The sequence below is a fragment of the Rhipicephalus sanguineus genome, chromosome 9, assembly GCF_013339695.2.
Source record: "Rhipicephalus sanguineus isolate Rsan-2018 chromosome 9, BIME_Rsan_1.4, whole genome shotgun sequence".
Taxonomy (NCBI): Eukaryota; Metazoa; Arthropoda; class Arachnida; order Ixodida; family Ixodidae; genus Rhipicephalus; species Rhipicephalus sanguineus.
Genome location: NC_051184.2, coordinates 42,970,972 through 42,985,715, shown reverse-complemented (window position 1 = coordinate 42,985,715; position 14,744 = coordinate 42,970,972). Strand labels below are relative to the sequence as shown.

Here is a 14,744-nt window from a genome sequence, read left to right as displayed (position 1 = left end):
AAGAAATAATTTTTTAGTGCCAGTGTTATGCGTCTTGCAGTGAGTTGCAATAAATTACTGAGCCTTCTTACCGTCAGTGATGTCGCCGAGCAGAAGTGGCCAGAGACAGAGACCGAGGAGCGTGTAATGAAAGCCAAGCCGATCCAGGACGTGCTCCTGGTCAAGTCCTGCCCTCACGTTCCAGAAGATGGCCCCAAGAAGCACGGAGATGAAGGCAGCAAGGAATAGACGACGAAAGAAGTATACCACATTGTATGGGAAAGTGTAGATCAGTGCCCGTCTGTGCAAAAGAAAAGAAAACAAGCAACGGTCATGTTACGTAAGAACTCCTTGTCTTTGATTCTGTGTTTAACTCTGTTTCTTATTAGCAATGGCCATTTTAGGAAGTGCCACTGACACTGACCATCATACAATTAAGTGTGGCCAATAATGACAATAATAAAGGCTATAGCTTTCATGATTGCCATTGTTGGACAGAAAGAATGAAAATGACGAGGACTAGTTACGGTAGCTGCAGGATGCGAATGTTAGCATCATATATAATAATTCATTACTGGATAATGGGCTAGATGGCATCACAACGAATGTTGCACGGTGCAGGTCGGTTGAAAGAGCATCAGCGTAGAAAGTATATCAAATGAAAATGAATTCATTAAGTACCCAGTATTGCCTATCTTTTTCTTGGTGGGAACTCACGCTATACTAGCAGGGGGCAGTGCCCACAGTGCTCTGTGTGCTTTCTTTACTACACTGGTAACATGCATCCATAACCTTCGCTTTGACATACAAATGTAACTAACATATTTGCGGGCCATGTTAGATGGTATTTTGAAATTACAGCTATGTATAGGTGGCTTCAATTTGAGAGTGAATACCAGCTTACACACCTTACGTGCAAAAGTTATAGGTGCACAGGATACCGGAGGAATCACACCTGAATTTATCATCTTTGCATATTTAAAGTTGAATGAGCAAATTAAGTGCGAAGAATCATCATTCGAACATGTGTGATGACATGGTATAGCCAGCTGTTCCTTAAAGGGGTCATGAACCACTTTTCCAAGTAATGATCTAATGACCTCAGTATCGGAGTGTACTGCCCTCCCGAATCGATTGCCGCAAAAATTTCTCGAATCCGTCAAGAATCAGCGGAGTTACGGGGGTTTGGCGCACGCTCCCAGCGCTTTCTCTCTTTTCTCGTGCCGACGAGCGCACTGGAAGCTAGACAGGGAGGGATGGCATGGGGGAAAGAAGTTACGTCAGCGCGCTCTCCCGCTCTCCCGCTGTGATTCGCTTGCGCGAGCGCGGCTACCGTGTACTGAGAAGTGCGGCGCCGGCAAGTGGCGGCACCCCGCGGCAAGAAGCGCATCTGATCCGAACGCCGCTCTCGATTTACGTCGGCTATCGGCCAATAAGCATGCCATGTCTCTTGCGACGTAAACTGACAGATCCGCGACGTAAACGGACAGACGCCCCGCCCACCGACGAGAGTGAGAACCGGCCTCTGTTTGAAAAGAGGGTGCCTGGGGAAACGGCAACTTCGCGCTCCGCTTGTGGCCATTACGCGGCGCGCACGACTGTAATATTTGGCAGAGCAGTTCATAGCCGTGTCAGCTTTCCGCAGGATGTGTTTTTTCAACCAGCCCAAGGGGTGCTTCATGACCCCTTTAAGCATTAAAATAAATATCTTTGCAACCGAGTGCTAAAGCTGCATTTAGAAGAGTGTAGAAGCGAAATCTTTTCTTTTTTTGGAAAAAAAGTTTACTATTGCCATTAGTTATTAAACTCACAGTGCAAGATCAGACAAAGTGTTTAGGAAGGTCAGTTGTTCAGAACGTTTGAAGAACATTCTCGGAAGCACCAGTGAGAGAGATTCTCAAACCTTGATATAATGAACACTGATATAACGAATGATTGGTGATAATGAAGTAAATAATGAAAAGTCTTGTCATAGACTGAAGCATGGTCTGGGTACCTTGCGCTGTGATCACAACTTATCATAGACACAGTGTTACAAACATATGTTTATAGCAAATTTTCTGATATACCAAAGTTATTTTCGTATCGCACGCGATTTTGTTATGGTGAAGCTTTGAGTCTAATAAAGAGATTGGGATTACAAGAGGGTGCACTCACATCCACAGGGCTAGCATCTGTCCAAAGAATCCCGCCCTGTAGACATCCATGGGGGCGTTGCCCGGAGGGCCCGGGTCGGAGAGTGCCACCTGTCTGCGCCGGAACACCTCGACCAAGTTCTCGACTCGTTGACTGGACTCCAGCATCGCCTCAGGAGAGAGATTGTCCAGCGTCACCAGGTCGACTGTGGCATGCAAGATATGTATACTCTAAAACTATATTTCATCATTTTGTTAAACCAACAAACCATGAAGCCAAGGGAGGCATAAGGAACATTAAGATAGATTTACCAGTGCAAAAAGGGACGGAACAATTAGGAAGGACACACACACACACAGCGCTGCACTCACTACTTCGAACGCAGGGCCTTTTTGTAGGCACGCGTCGAAGCAACAAAGATAAGATGAAGAAAAGAAGCGATGAAAACCACGTGACAACTGCTTGCCGAAAAGACAATCTACCGAAGGTAACCGCGCAGTCGAAAATTCTTACGCCACAAGGTACGCCCCTGATATGAAAGAAGTGAAAGTATAATTGATCCTAAAACCGACCGGCAAACACGTTAAAGCCAGAGAAGCCAAGGCAGCCACACAAGAAAGATAAAAAAGATCTAAAACGTTAAAAACTAAAATGAAATATAAGAAATGTGTAAAGCACAGGGTAAAAACTATTGTGTAAAGCACACGGTAAAAACTATTGAAAAGGCATGCACCTTCCTTATTTGACAGGGAAATGGAAGGCCTGCCAACACATTTGTCACTCAGCCCCTGAATTTCGGCTGCCTCTAAAATCTCCCTAACAATTTGCTCGCCATGCGCCAAGGAACATTATTTGCAGTTTTTAGCAGTAGTGTAATAATTACAATAAAAATGGAGAGGAATTGAAGTGGGTGAAAAATTAACTTGCTGCCGGTAGGGACCGAACCTACAACCTTCTGATAATGTTGTATTAGAGGGATACATTAGAGGGATGCATGTAACTGCAATTTGGTTCAATGTGTTATTAGGTCATGCTTACATTACAAAGTTGTTTATTGCTAAACTGTAGTCATAACTTTTTTTTTTAATTGCAACAGGCTTCATCAGAATCAGTGTGGTGGTTGCTGGAGAAAAAATTTCCGCGTTCTCAGGTATTTAGAAAGCAGCTCCCAACCTAAACCTTGCTCTGAGCTGTGATGTCCTCAAGAAATGTTTTGAGCTTTTACATGCCAAAACGATGATACAATTATGAGGCATGCCGTAGGATTGATTTTTATGACCTCGGGTTCTTTGACGATAAAAGGAAAAATATGAAAGCGTCTTTGACATGCACCTAAATCGCACCTAATGTAGGAATTCTTGCATTTCGTCAATGTTTAAATGCAGCCACCATGGTCAGTATGATAGGTGATATGTTCACATACCAGCTGACTTGTTTGTAACTCATTCACGATGCGAGCTCACAGATCAGGTCACAGCCTATTGTTTGGAAATGATACGCTGAATCCACACAACAAGCAATCATAGGCACAAGATGAAAAATTATGGGTGTGCAAATGCTGATAGATTCCTAATAACCAGTCCACTACTTCCCTACTTTACTTAATGCGAATGCTTTCAAAAACGTGAGACGTTACACTGCTTGGAGAGCTGTATCATAAATAACTGCAGCAAACTAAACCATAAATGACAAAAACGTGGTAACTGGAAAGAATGGCAGCAGGTAATTGTTTGAGAAGTATATTAGCAAAGTATTGATACTAGATTTGCTTCTGGTGCTATTGGTAGTTTTTTGAAACCGAATCAAGTACAAATCCACATGCGTATACCAAGGTGGAAATCAAACAGTCCAACCAAAGTACATGAATGACAGATATGAATGCAGGAAGCAGTGTGTAAGGCTCACGGTAGTAGTCGGAGGGGTTCTTGAAGGCTGGGCAAGGAAAGTCAATGTAGGAGAAGTATGGGAGTAGGTCGCGTCGTTTGCCGTGGTACACCATGCGTCCCGTCGATATGATAGCCACTGCAATAAGAACAGCGTGATGTCAAACATTTTTTTTGTCCTTGCTTAATTAGGGTCAGAATAGAAAAATGCTTAGTACCTTGCTAAAAAACTGATGGCTGCTTTCATCAACAAACCAGAGTGCGCACTTAGTACCAAGTGTAGTACTGCACACAATCTGTGCCTCATGTGTTGCGAGACAAGCCTACAGTAGCTGCCAGAAGGAAGCTTTGCTGTTAGACAAACGTGACACACAACCAAAAGTTGAGATGACAGTTATTGAACACTTCATATATACAGTCTGGGGCATCGAGAAATTGAATTTCCGCTGTGACTGATCGAGCCCAAAGTCAGAGCTGCAAGGGAGCTTAACTTAAACTGGCATAATAGGCACACTTTACCACTAATCTTACTGTAATTAAGTTTAGCAAAGCACCTGTTGTAAACGAAGGCGATATCCTTCTCTTCTGCATGTTTGAGCTTCGTCATCTGAACATCACGACAATAGCCTACACTGTCAACATTCATGCGTACCGTGCATGTTAATATCAGTGTGGTATCTCATTTCGGTCTTGCAAATACCCCAAAGGTATTGCAAATGCCCCAAAGGATGAAGGTTCCTTCATCTTCTAAAAGTAAAAATGGATTTGCATTGGCAATAGGTCTCTCTTATTTCCTTAGTACTCTTTGCATATGAGCCGGTGAAACAGGAATTCGCGATGCTCAGTAGTTGATCATGGTGATCATCGACGGCCTATTCTATATCCACTGAATATTTATTTTTCCTATGCACCAACATAGACAAACACAGCTGGTAACACTGGCACATTCTGCTGATGTCGTATATTGCAGCTGGTCTACATCGCAGTACATTGAAGGTGGTGGTCTACCTCGTGTCATCATGGTGAAGATCTCGTAGGTGGGTGGGTGAATGGTCATGACAACGATGCGACCCCTGGCAGCCCACTGCCGGAGGTAGTCGATGAGGAAGAAGCTGTCGAGGATGTCCATGCCAGAGATTGGCTGGTCCAGCAATACCACATCTGGATTAAGAAATGAAAAGTTGCGGTTGTAGTGGATAGCCTGGAACATCACTGCAGCTAATAAGTGAGCTCTAAGTGGCAGACTTTAGTATCAGCACACAGCGTTGCACCCAGATATGCAACACACAGAGCTTCGGCGTGTTCGGTCCAACTTTATGAATTCCTTAGCTACTTACAATCACATTCAATGTCACCTTTAAGGGACCTTGAAATGATCATGCTAGGTTCAGTAGTGGACCAAGATTCAGTTTCAGCCGCGACGTTTTCTGAAAAATGTTTGTTGTTAGGTGTGTGGCTTGCATGTTGTTTCATATTGGGTTGTTCTTCACATCAACAGTGATCGTTCTTAATAGATGTAACGAGACCCTCGAGGTCACGGGTTCGATTCATGCCCTCAGCGGCTACATTTTGGATGGGGGCAAAATGCAATAACACCCATGTACTTATATTAAGGTGCATGTTGAAGAAACCGAGGTGGTCAAAATTAAGTCCCCCACTACAGCTTGCCTTATAATCACATCGTGGCTTTGGGATATAAAGCCCAAAAAGTTATTATTATGAGCAGCTCTTTGACACTATTCACACTGAATGACAATCATGCCTAATGCATTCATGGTTTGTACTGTGCAAAGGTGACTAGCTTCTTCTAAAAGAATGGTATACACTCAAACCTCGTTATAACAAACCCGGATATAACGAATTATCGGTTATAACGAAGTAAATGAAGAATAACCTTGTCATAGCTAGTGTTAAAAATAAACGTCTATAACGAATTTTCGGATATAACGAAGTTATTTTCGTGGCAGATGAGACTTTGTTATAATGAGGTTTGAGTTACATCTGTCAGGAGTGGGCAAGCCTCTGTTATACTTGTATTATGTGACTATTTTCTTCCAAAATGAAGGCAGACTTTAATATTGTGGCTTTGTGCCGAAGAGAATTGAAAAATGATTTATTGCTACCACAAATATTTGACTCACTGACCCGTATCGAGCAGTAGTTGAGAGCCAACATTGAGTCGCCTGGCTTCGGATTCGGTGAGGTCACGGATTCGTGTGTGCTTCAGCTGGCCAAGGCCGAGGTCTTCGAGCAAAGCGTTGATCTGTACAAGACACACAAATTATTGAGCTGTTTTGGATAATGGTGCCAACGTACATGGGGACGACATCATTGATGATATCTATGGTGTTCATGCATGCGTGCATGCAGGAAAAGATGTGCTGAATTTACCCATATGAAAGAGAAATATAAACCTGTGTCAAAGGCACTAAGCATACTTTTTTTTCACACTCCTTCTTTTGAAATGCATATGCTTGTTATAAGCCATAGGCATTCTAAAAGCGTGGCAGTCCTCTTTCCGGTAACGGCCACAGGTAGTATAGGTCACCACACGATGATTAGTTCTCTCTGCTATTAGTAATCCGCACTGCATTACACTGTTCTGTGCTGAAGTTTATTGTTAAAGCAAATTGTTACTTAAAGAGCAGCACTGCAAATTTGAAACAAACGCAAGGAACAAAAATTGCACTGATGAGGCACTTCTATCACCTGTGAAATTGAAACAAGCAGGGCATGACATTGTTTGCCCACACTGTTTGCTCCTCCTGTTTGTTTTAATGAGCAGTTGATAGATGTTCTTCGTCTGTGCATTTTTTGTCCCTCTGTTTCAACTTAGCAGTGTTGCTTTAAAGTGGTACAGCTGTGATATTCCAACATGCCCCAACAACACAAGCTTTAATCAATGTTTCTAAAGCAAATCCATTATCCCAACTAGAATCGTTGTTGTACATGCATTCCATATTCTGAAGCACATACCTCGCTTGTTTTTCCTCCAAAGCATGTAATTCCATTCACATGCAGTGCCCCTTTAGATACTGATGGTGCAAGTGAGCTTGGGCCAACTATGACAGGTGCGCTTGGAGTGACACAGTGTTTAATATTTTGAATGTGGAGGTGAACAAGGATTTAACACACACTCATTACAGTGCTGTACTATTTGTACATGTGATCTTCAAAGAGATATTACAAGAGTTCAATATATGAAATAATTCGATATATCCGGGTTAAACTCTACTGATACATCACCAAGCTTGTCTAAGTATGGAGAAATTTGCCAAGGTGGTATGCCTAGCATGCTCCTTCACATGGGTGTGATGAATGAAAAGATACATACAGTACACGACAGATGCAGCTGGAACACAGTACAAAACGCAGTGCAACACTAAACAGACTAAAGCATTTCGATGAGGCTGGTGTCCCTTACAAAGTTCAAAGTGAAATTTTGTTGCAATAAATGCAGAGAGGCTGTTTGTTCATAGTTGGAGAGTGTCAGTCAATATAGGAATGCAGTATAATTGGTTTTTCATTCAAGTTGATCAATAAATTAATAAAATGGAAGGGAGGGAAATTTCTGTTGAGCATGATAAACAAATTGCAGTTGGTGTATCAACAAGTCCAGGGAAACGTGAAAGCCGGGGTTCTCACTCTGGCCTTGGTATCCCTCCCCGGTCCTCCTGGCTCCTGGAGCAGCGAGGTGAAAAGCATCCACTGCCGCACGCTCATGTCGGGCCAAAGGTGCCAGTTGCGAGCAACGTAGGCAACGCAATGTTCTAGCCTCGCCGGTGGCATGAACAGTCCGTTGAACATGATGTCTCCACGCAGTCGGCTGCCCCACTTTGGGTGCCGGTTGGCCAGAATGTCCAGCAGGGCCGAACCCTCTTGCTCTGTGTGTCAACATGCAGAGAGAACGTGAAGCAAAGCATATGCCATAGTAATCAACATTTTTTTATTGAGCCCGGCATTTTTGGTCACTGTAAGCTTTACATATCCAGATATCTTTGTAAATCACAGTTGCAGGAGACAAGTTTACCATTAGCGTAAATTCAAATGGGAACAAATGATGAAACTACTTCATCACTTCCATTCGTAAAAGTAGCCTAATTAAGACTCCAAAAGTTGCACTTAGCATTACTACATATTTAGCATTAGGCCACAGAGTGTTTTACATTTCATAAGCAGTACTATTTTCTATCACTTAATGAATTTTTGGAGTCTGCTTATTTTCAAGGTTTTGTTCAGATATTTTTATTCGTCAGATAAGTAAATGCATGTATGTTATTTCTATGGAGTAATTATACATGCCGACCTATCTTATCTTTAGTCTCTTGCAATTCAGATGCAGGTTACATGCGGCAAAATTCAGCAAGCTTTAGAAGGCATTATAGTTTGCAGGCTGTAAGAGTTAGAGGAAAAAAAAGGACACTTTAGAGATGCAGGTAATATACAACTGCAAGGTTTGGCTTCACGGCAGCTCAAACGGAGCTTGAAACACTGGTTTCACAGTATTTTTCCCATTGTTATGAAATCATCTTTTCAGGTGGGCTGTACACGGGAAAATGTGTACACTGTTCGTTTCAAATACTTCCGAAATTTGCTAGCACATGTGACAACGCAATTGAGAATGCGGAGCATGCTGTTTTTTATAGGTGTACAAATAGATCTCACATAATGCGCATTTTTATTTCTGCATAAATGACCGAGTTGTCGGCCCCACCCACACATTTTTTTTTTCTTTTTGTGACAGTTCCAGTGGAGTGCGCTCACCAGATGTGGCTATGATTGCGAGGATCTCCCCACCACGGACTTCAAACGACAGGCCCTCGAGCAGGAGCAACTTGGTGCGCGGTCCGCCGCACAGCCGCTGACCCAGGCTGGAGCGGTCCAGTTCGAAAGTCAGGTCTCGAACCTGCGTAAAGAGCCGATGCATGTTGTCTCTCATGGCGACTTGGTCACAATGCCGGTGAACGCGCACGTGGGAGAAAAGGAACAAATATTTCCATTTACATGTATATAACACAACATCTGTATGAACTGTCCCAGCAAAGTTAGGCAAGCTTAAGTGAAGCCTAAGGGAAAGACAACAAAAACTCGTACAACAAACAGTTACCAGACCCATACGATGTATTGCCATCTGTTTGCCTTTGCCAACAGTACTAAGTTTGTGCATTGGTGACTTGCCTAATTACAGAAGCAAATTAAAAATGAAGGAAGCACATTGGCTAATGTTAGCTGGGACATCCCATACGGTAAGCCTACAGAGGCACTGTCCATGCATGACTGAAAGGCGGCAACAATGACTATTACGATGCATACACTTTGACGTAATGTTCTTTCAAAGTAGTTGCTTGTGCTAGTTAGTAAGGCTTCTTCGAGGGTCTATAGGGCAACAGCTACAACAGGGACAAAACAGAAAGACGCAAGAAAAAAAAATTGAAATCCTTTAAACATTGCAGCAATGAAATATATTTCAATGTTTTCTGTAACGAGTTTCAGTTGAACGTTGCACTGTACACTCCAAGATATTTGTTGTTGTTGCCAGGCAGCCTCGAAGACAGTGTTGTCCAATTAAAGCACCAAGAGGTATAGGGAGGAAGAGGGTAGGGGTGCCCACCGAATTGCTTATTGCATAATACGCAGCCGGAAAAGCTTGGCAAGGTTGTGTACAACGTACGACGCAACTGCACGACATGACAGACGTACGACGCAACTGCCCAGTTGTCTTTTGTGCCTAAGAACGCACGCATGTTGTCTCACTTTCTCACCACTTGATCGAACCTTACCTGACCTATCCTGTTTCAATCAACTAATCTGTGTTCAATTAACCATTCTGCTAGAGTTTGGTTTTCTGGTGCTGGTTTCAGCGTGGAAGTCCTTTCATAATTGGGAAGTACTAGGGTGTTTCACACTACCAGACTTGGCATCTTAACATAACGCAAAAGACTTTGGCATATGCGAAACCCAAACCTGCATGCTCACTATTGTACACTTGTATAGTGGCCGGCTGGATCTTATACAAAGCAGAACTCTGCCCTTGTGCGTTTTAATTTGTCTATCAAGCTTGGCAAAAGCCTTCCCTTTCAAGTCTCTGTAACAAACCTCTGGAGTGGAGCAACAGGACGCACAGGCTTCCACGCTGCCTCTGCCAAAGCACCAGTTGGCGGTCATTGCATGTTATTGATAAACAAATAAAAGTGCTGCAACCTATGGAATTCCTCATGCCATGTTCCTAGCTGCAAAATGGCACGACTGTAGCGAAATCCTATAATCAATGCTGTGCTGTGTTCATGGGTCTGGAGGGTGAATATGTGAAGAAAGAACTGTACAAATAAAGTTCAAAGAGTTGTGTTGTTTATATGAAAAGTTCACGCTACGAAATAGCACTTCAGCTGTTTTAGCCGGTAAGTATTCCTTAAGCATCGATAATGCGGTGGAACATCGATATTCGGCCCTCAAAGGCATCTAAAAGGTATGTGTCCCCCTGCATGTACGCATCTTCAAAGCATAGTTGAACAGCATAGTGCACGAACAGATGAACTAGGTTGCGCGGTTGTTTTGACGTATCTGTAGGGTGGTTCGTGTGGCGGGTCGATTAACGAGGTTGTGGGGTCATTTTCTGACATGTCAGTGGGTGGGGCGGTGGGCGATTAACGAGGACTTAGTTTCCTTTCGGACACGTCAGTTCGGTGTAGGTCGATTAACGAAGGACACAGGTCCGTTTTTGACATGTTAGTCGGTAAGGGACTATTAATGAAGTCGCGCGGTCGTTTTTGACATGTTATTGGGGGGAGGCTATTGACATAGCAGGTTTCATTTTTCACATATTAGTCTGCCAGGAGGGGGGGGGGAATGGGGACAGTGGGTCGCTTTTGAGAGGTTAGTGGGGAAGGGGGGTGGACTATAACGAGGTCGCGCGGTCATTTCTGACATGCTAATGGGGGGGGGGGGGTCTATTAACGAGGTTGCGCCGTCTTTCCCGCGTTATAGGGGGGGGGCTATTAACGAGGTCACGCGGTCGTTTTTGACGTGCTCTTGGGGGGAGGAGGGAGCTATTAACGAGGTCGTGCGGTCGTCTTTGACATGTTATTGGGGGGGGGGGTCATTAATGAGGTCGCGCGGTCGTTTTTGACATGTTATTAGGGGGGGGGGGGCTATTAACGAGGTCGCGCGGTCGTTTTTGACATGCTATTTGGGGGGGGGGGGGCTATTAACGAGGTCGCGCGGTCGTTTTTGACATGCTATTGGGGGGGGGGGACTATTAACGAGGTCGCGCGGTCGTTTTCGACGTGGGGGGGGGGTTATTAACGAGGTTGCGCGGTCGTTCTTAACATGCTATTGGGGTGGCGCTATTGACGAGGTCGCGCAGTCGTTTTTGACAGATTATTCGGGGGGGGGGGGGGGCTATTAACGAGGTCGCGCCGTCGTTTTTCACGTGTGATTGTGGGAGGGGGTCATCAATGAGGTCGCGCGGTCGTTTTTGAGATGTTATGGGGGGGGGGGGGGCGCTATTAACGAGGTTGCGCGGTCGTTCTTAACATGCTATTGGGGTGAAGCTATTAACGAGGTCGCGCGGTCGTTTTTGACATGTTATTGGGGGGGGGGGGGGCTATTAACGAGGTCGTGCGGTCGTTCTGGACCTGTTATCTGGGGGAGCTATTAACGAGGTCACGCGGTCGTTTTTGACATGCTATTTGGGGGGGAGGGCTATTAACGAGGTTGCGCGGTCGTTTTTGACGTGTTATTGGGGGGGGGGCTATTAACGAGGTCGCGCGGGCGTTTTTGACATGCTGTTTGGGGGGAGGGCTATTAACGAGGTTGCGCGGTTGTTTTGACATGTTACTGGGGGGGGGGGCAATAACGAGGTCGCGCGGTCGTTATCGACATGTTATTGGGGGGGGTGGGGCTATTAACGAGGTCGTGTGGTCGTTCTGGACCTGTTATTTGGGGAGGGGGGGTCTACTAACGAGGTCGCGCCGTCGTTTTTCACGTGTTATTAGGGGGGGCTATTAACGAGGTCACGCGGTCGTTTTTGACGTGTTATTGAGGGGGGGGGGGCTATTAACGAGGTCGCGCGGTCGTTTTGGACATGCTATATGGGGGGGAGGGCTATTAACGAGGTTGCCCGGTCGTTTTTGACATGTTATTGGGGGGGGGGGGCATTAAAGAGGTCACGTGGTCGTTTTTGACATGTTATTGAGGGGGGGCTGTTAACGAGGTCGCGCGGTCGTTTTTGGCATGTTTTTCGGGGGGGGGGGGTCTATTAACGAGGTCGCGCGGTCGTTTTTGACATGTTATGGAGGGGGGCTATTAACGAGGTTGCGCGGTCGTTCTTAACATGCTATTGAGGGGAGCTATTAACGAGGTCGCGCGGTCGTTTTTGACAGGTGATTGGGGGGGGTCTATTAACGAGGTCGTGCGGTCGTTCTGGACCTGTTATTTGGGGGGGGGGGCTCTATTAACGAGGTCGCGCCGTCGTTTTTCACGTGTTTTTAGGGGGGGGCTATTAACGAGGTCGCGCGGTCGTGTTTGACATGCTATTTGGGGGGAGGGCTATTAACGAGGTTGCGCGGTCGTTTTTGACATGTTATTGGGGGGGGGCTATTAACGAGGTCGTGCGGTTGTTCTGGACCTGTTATTTGGGGGGGGTCTATTAACGAGGTCGCGCCGTCGTTATTCACGTGTTATAGGGGGGGGGTTATTAACGAGGTCACGCGGTCGTTTTTGACGTGTTATTGGAGGGGGGCTATTAACGAGGTTGCGCGGTCGTTCTTAACATGCTATTGGGGTGGAGCTATTAACGAGGTCGCGCGGTCGTTTTTGACATGTTATTGGGGGGGGGGGGCTATTAACGAGGTCGTGCGGGTCGTTCTGGACCTGTTATTTGGGGGGGTCTATCAACGAGGTCGCGCCGTCGTTTTTGACGTGTTATTAGGGGGGGCTATTAACGAGGTCACGCGGTCGTTCTTGAGATGTTAATTATTGGGGGGGGGGCTATAACGAGGTCGCGCGGTCATTTTTGACATGTATTGGGAGGGGGGCTATTAACGAGGTCGCGCGGTCGTTTGGGCATGTTTTTCGGGGGGGGGGGGCTATTAACGAGGTCGCGCGGTCCTTTTTGACATGTTATGGAGGGGGGCTATTAACGAGGTCGCGCGGTCGTTTTTGACATGTTATTGGGGAGGGAGGCTATTAACGAGGTTGCGCGGTCGTTCTTAACATGCTATTGGGGTGGAGCTATTAACGAGGTCGCGCGGTCATTTTTGACGCGTTATTGGGGGGGGGCTATTACCGAGGTCGCGCGGTCGTTTTTGACGTGTTATTGGGGGGGGGAGCTATTAACGAGGTTGCGCGGTCGTTTTTGACAGGTTATTGGGGGGGCTATTAACGAGGTCGTGCGGTCGTTCTGGACCTGCTATTTGGGGGGGGGGGTCTATTAACGAGGTCGCGCCGTCGTTTTTCACGTGTTATTAGGGGGGGGCTTTTAACGCGGTCGTTTTTGATGTGTTATTGGGGGGGCTATTAACGAGGTTGCGCGGTCGTTCTTAACATGCTATTGGGGTGGAGCTATTAACGAGGTCGCGCGGTCGTTTTTGACATGTTATTGGGGGGGGAGGCTATTAACGAGGTCGTGCGGTCGTTCTGGACCTGTCATTTGGGGGGGGGGTCTATCAACGAGGTCGCGCCGTCGTTTTTGACGTGTTATTAGGGGGGGGCTATTAACGAGGTCACGCGGTCGTTCTTGAGATGTTATTAGGGGGGGGCTATTAACGAGGTCGCGCGGTCATTTTTGACATGTTATTGGGGGGGGCTATTAACGAGGTCGCGCGGTCGTTTTGGGCATGTTTTTCGGGGGGGGCTATTAACGAGGTCGCGCGGTCCTTTTTGACATGTTAGAGGGGGGGGCTATTAAGGAGGTCGCGCGGTCGTTTTGGGCATGTTTTTCGGGGGGGGGCTATTAACGAGGTCGCGCGGTCCTTTTTGACATGTTATGGAGGGGGGCTATTAACGAGGTCGCGCGGTCGTTCTTGACATGTTATTGGGGGGGGGCTATTAACGAGGTTGCGCGGTCGTTCTTAACATGCTATTGGGGTGGAGCTATTAACGAGGTCGCGCGGTCATTTTTGACGTGTTATTGGGGGGGAGCTATTAACGAGGTTGCGCGGTCGTTTTTGACAGGTTATTGGGGGGGGCTATTAACGAGGTCGTGCGGTCGTTCTGGACCTGTTATTTGGGGGGGGGTCTATTAACGAGGTCGCGCCGTCATCTTTCACGTGTTATTAGGGGGGGCTTTTAACGCGGTCGTTTTTGATGTGTTATTGGGGGGGGGGGGCTATTAACGAGGTTGCGCGGTCGTTCTTAACAAGCTATTGGGATGGAGCTAATAACGAGGTCGCGCGGTCGTTTCTGAATTGTTATTGGGGGGGGGAGGCTATTAACGAGGTCGTGCGGTCGTTCTGGACGTGTTATTTGAGGGGGGTCTATTAACGAGGTCGCGCCGTCGTTTTTCACGTGTTATTAGGGGGGGCTATTAACGAGGTCACGCGGTCGTTCTTGAGATGTTATTGGGGGGGGGGGGCTATTAACGAGGTCGCGCGGTCATTTTTGACATGTTATTGGGGGGCTATTAACGAGGTCGCGCGGTCGTCTTGGGCATGTTTTTCGGGGGGGGCTATTAACGAGGTCGCGCGGTCCTTTTTGACATATTATGGATGGGGGCTATTAACGAGGTCGCGCGGTCGTTCTTGACAT

At 46.3% G+C, this 14,744-nt stretch overlaps 1 protein-coding gene across 1 annotated transcript in view; it reads right to left on the bottom strand.

The window, feature by feature from the left end:
• Nucleotides 1-14,744, bottom strand: part of LOC119405054 (ATP-binding cassette sub-family G member 8) — a 351,665-nt gene that overhangs the window by 12,883 nt on the left and 324,038 nt on the right. The window contains exons 8-14 of the mRNA XM_049419193.1: nt 8,763-8,904; nt 7,644-7,882; nt 6,144-6,261; nt 5,007-5,159; nt 4,021-4,137; nt 2,137-2,320; nt 72-280 (exon numbers count right to left, since the gene is read on the bottom strand). Coding sequence (XP_049275150.1) covers nt 72-280; nt 2,137-2,320; nt 4,021-4,137; nt 5,007-5,159; nt 6,144-6,261; nt 7,644-7,882; nt 8,763-8,904 — 1,162 coding nt within the window. The remainder of the gene's footprint in view (nt 1-71; nt 281-2,136; nt 2,321-4,020; nt 4,138-5,006; nt 5,160-6,143; nt 6,262-7,643; nt 7,883-8,762; nt 8,905-14,744) is intronic.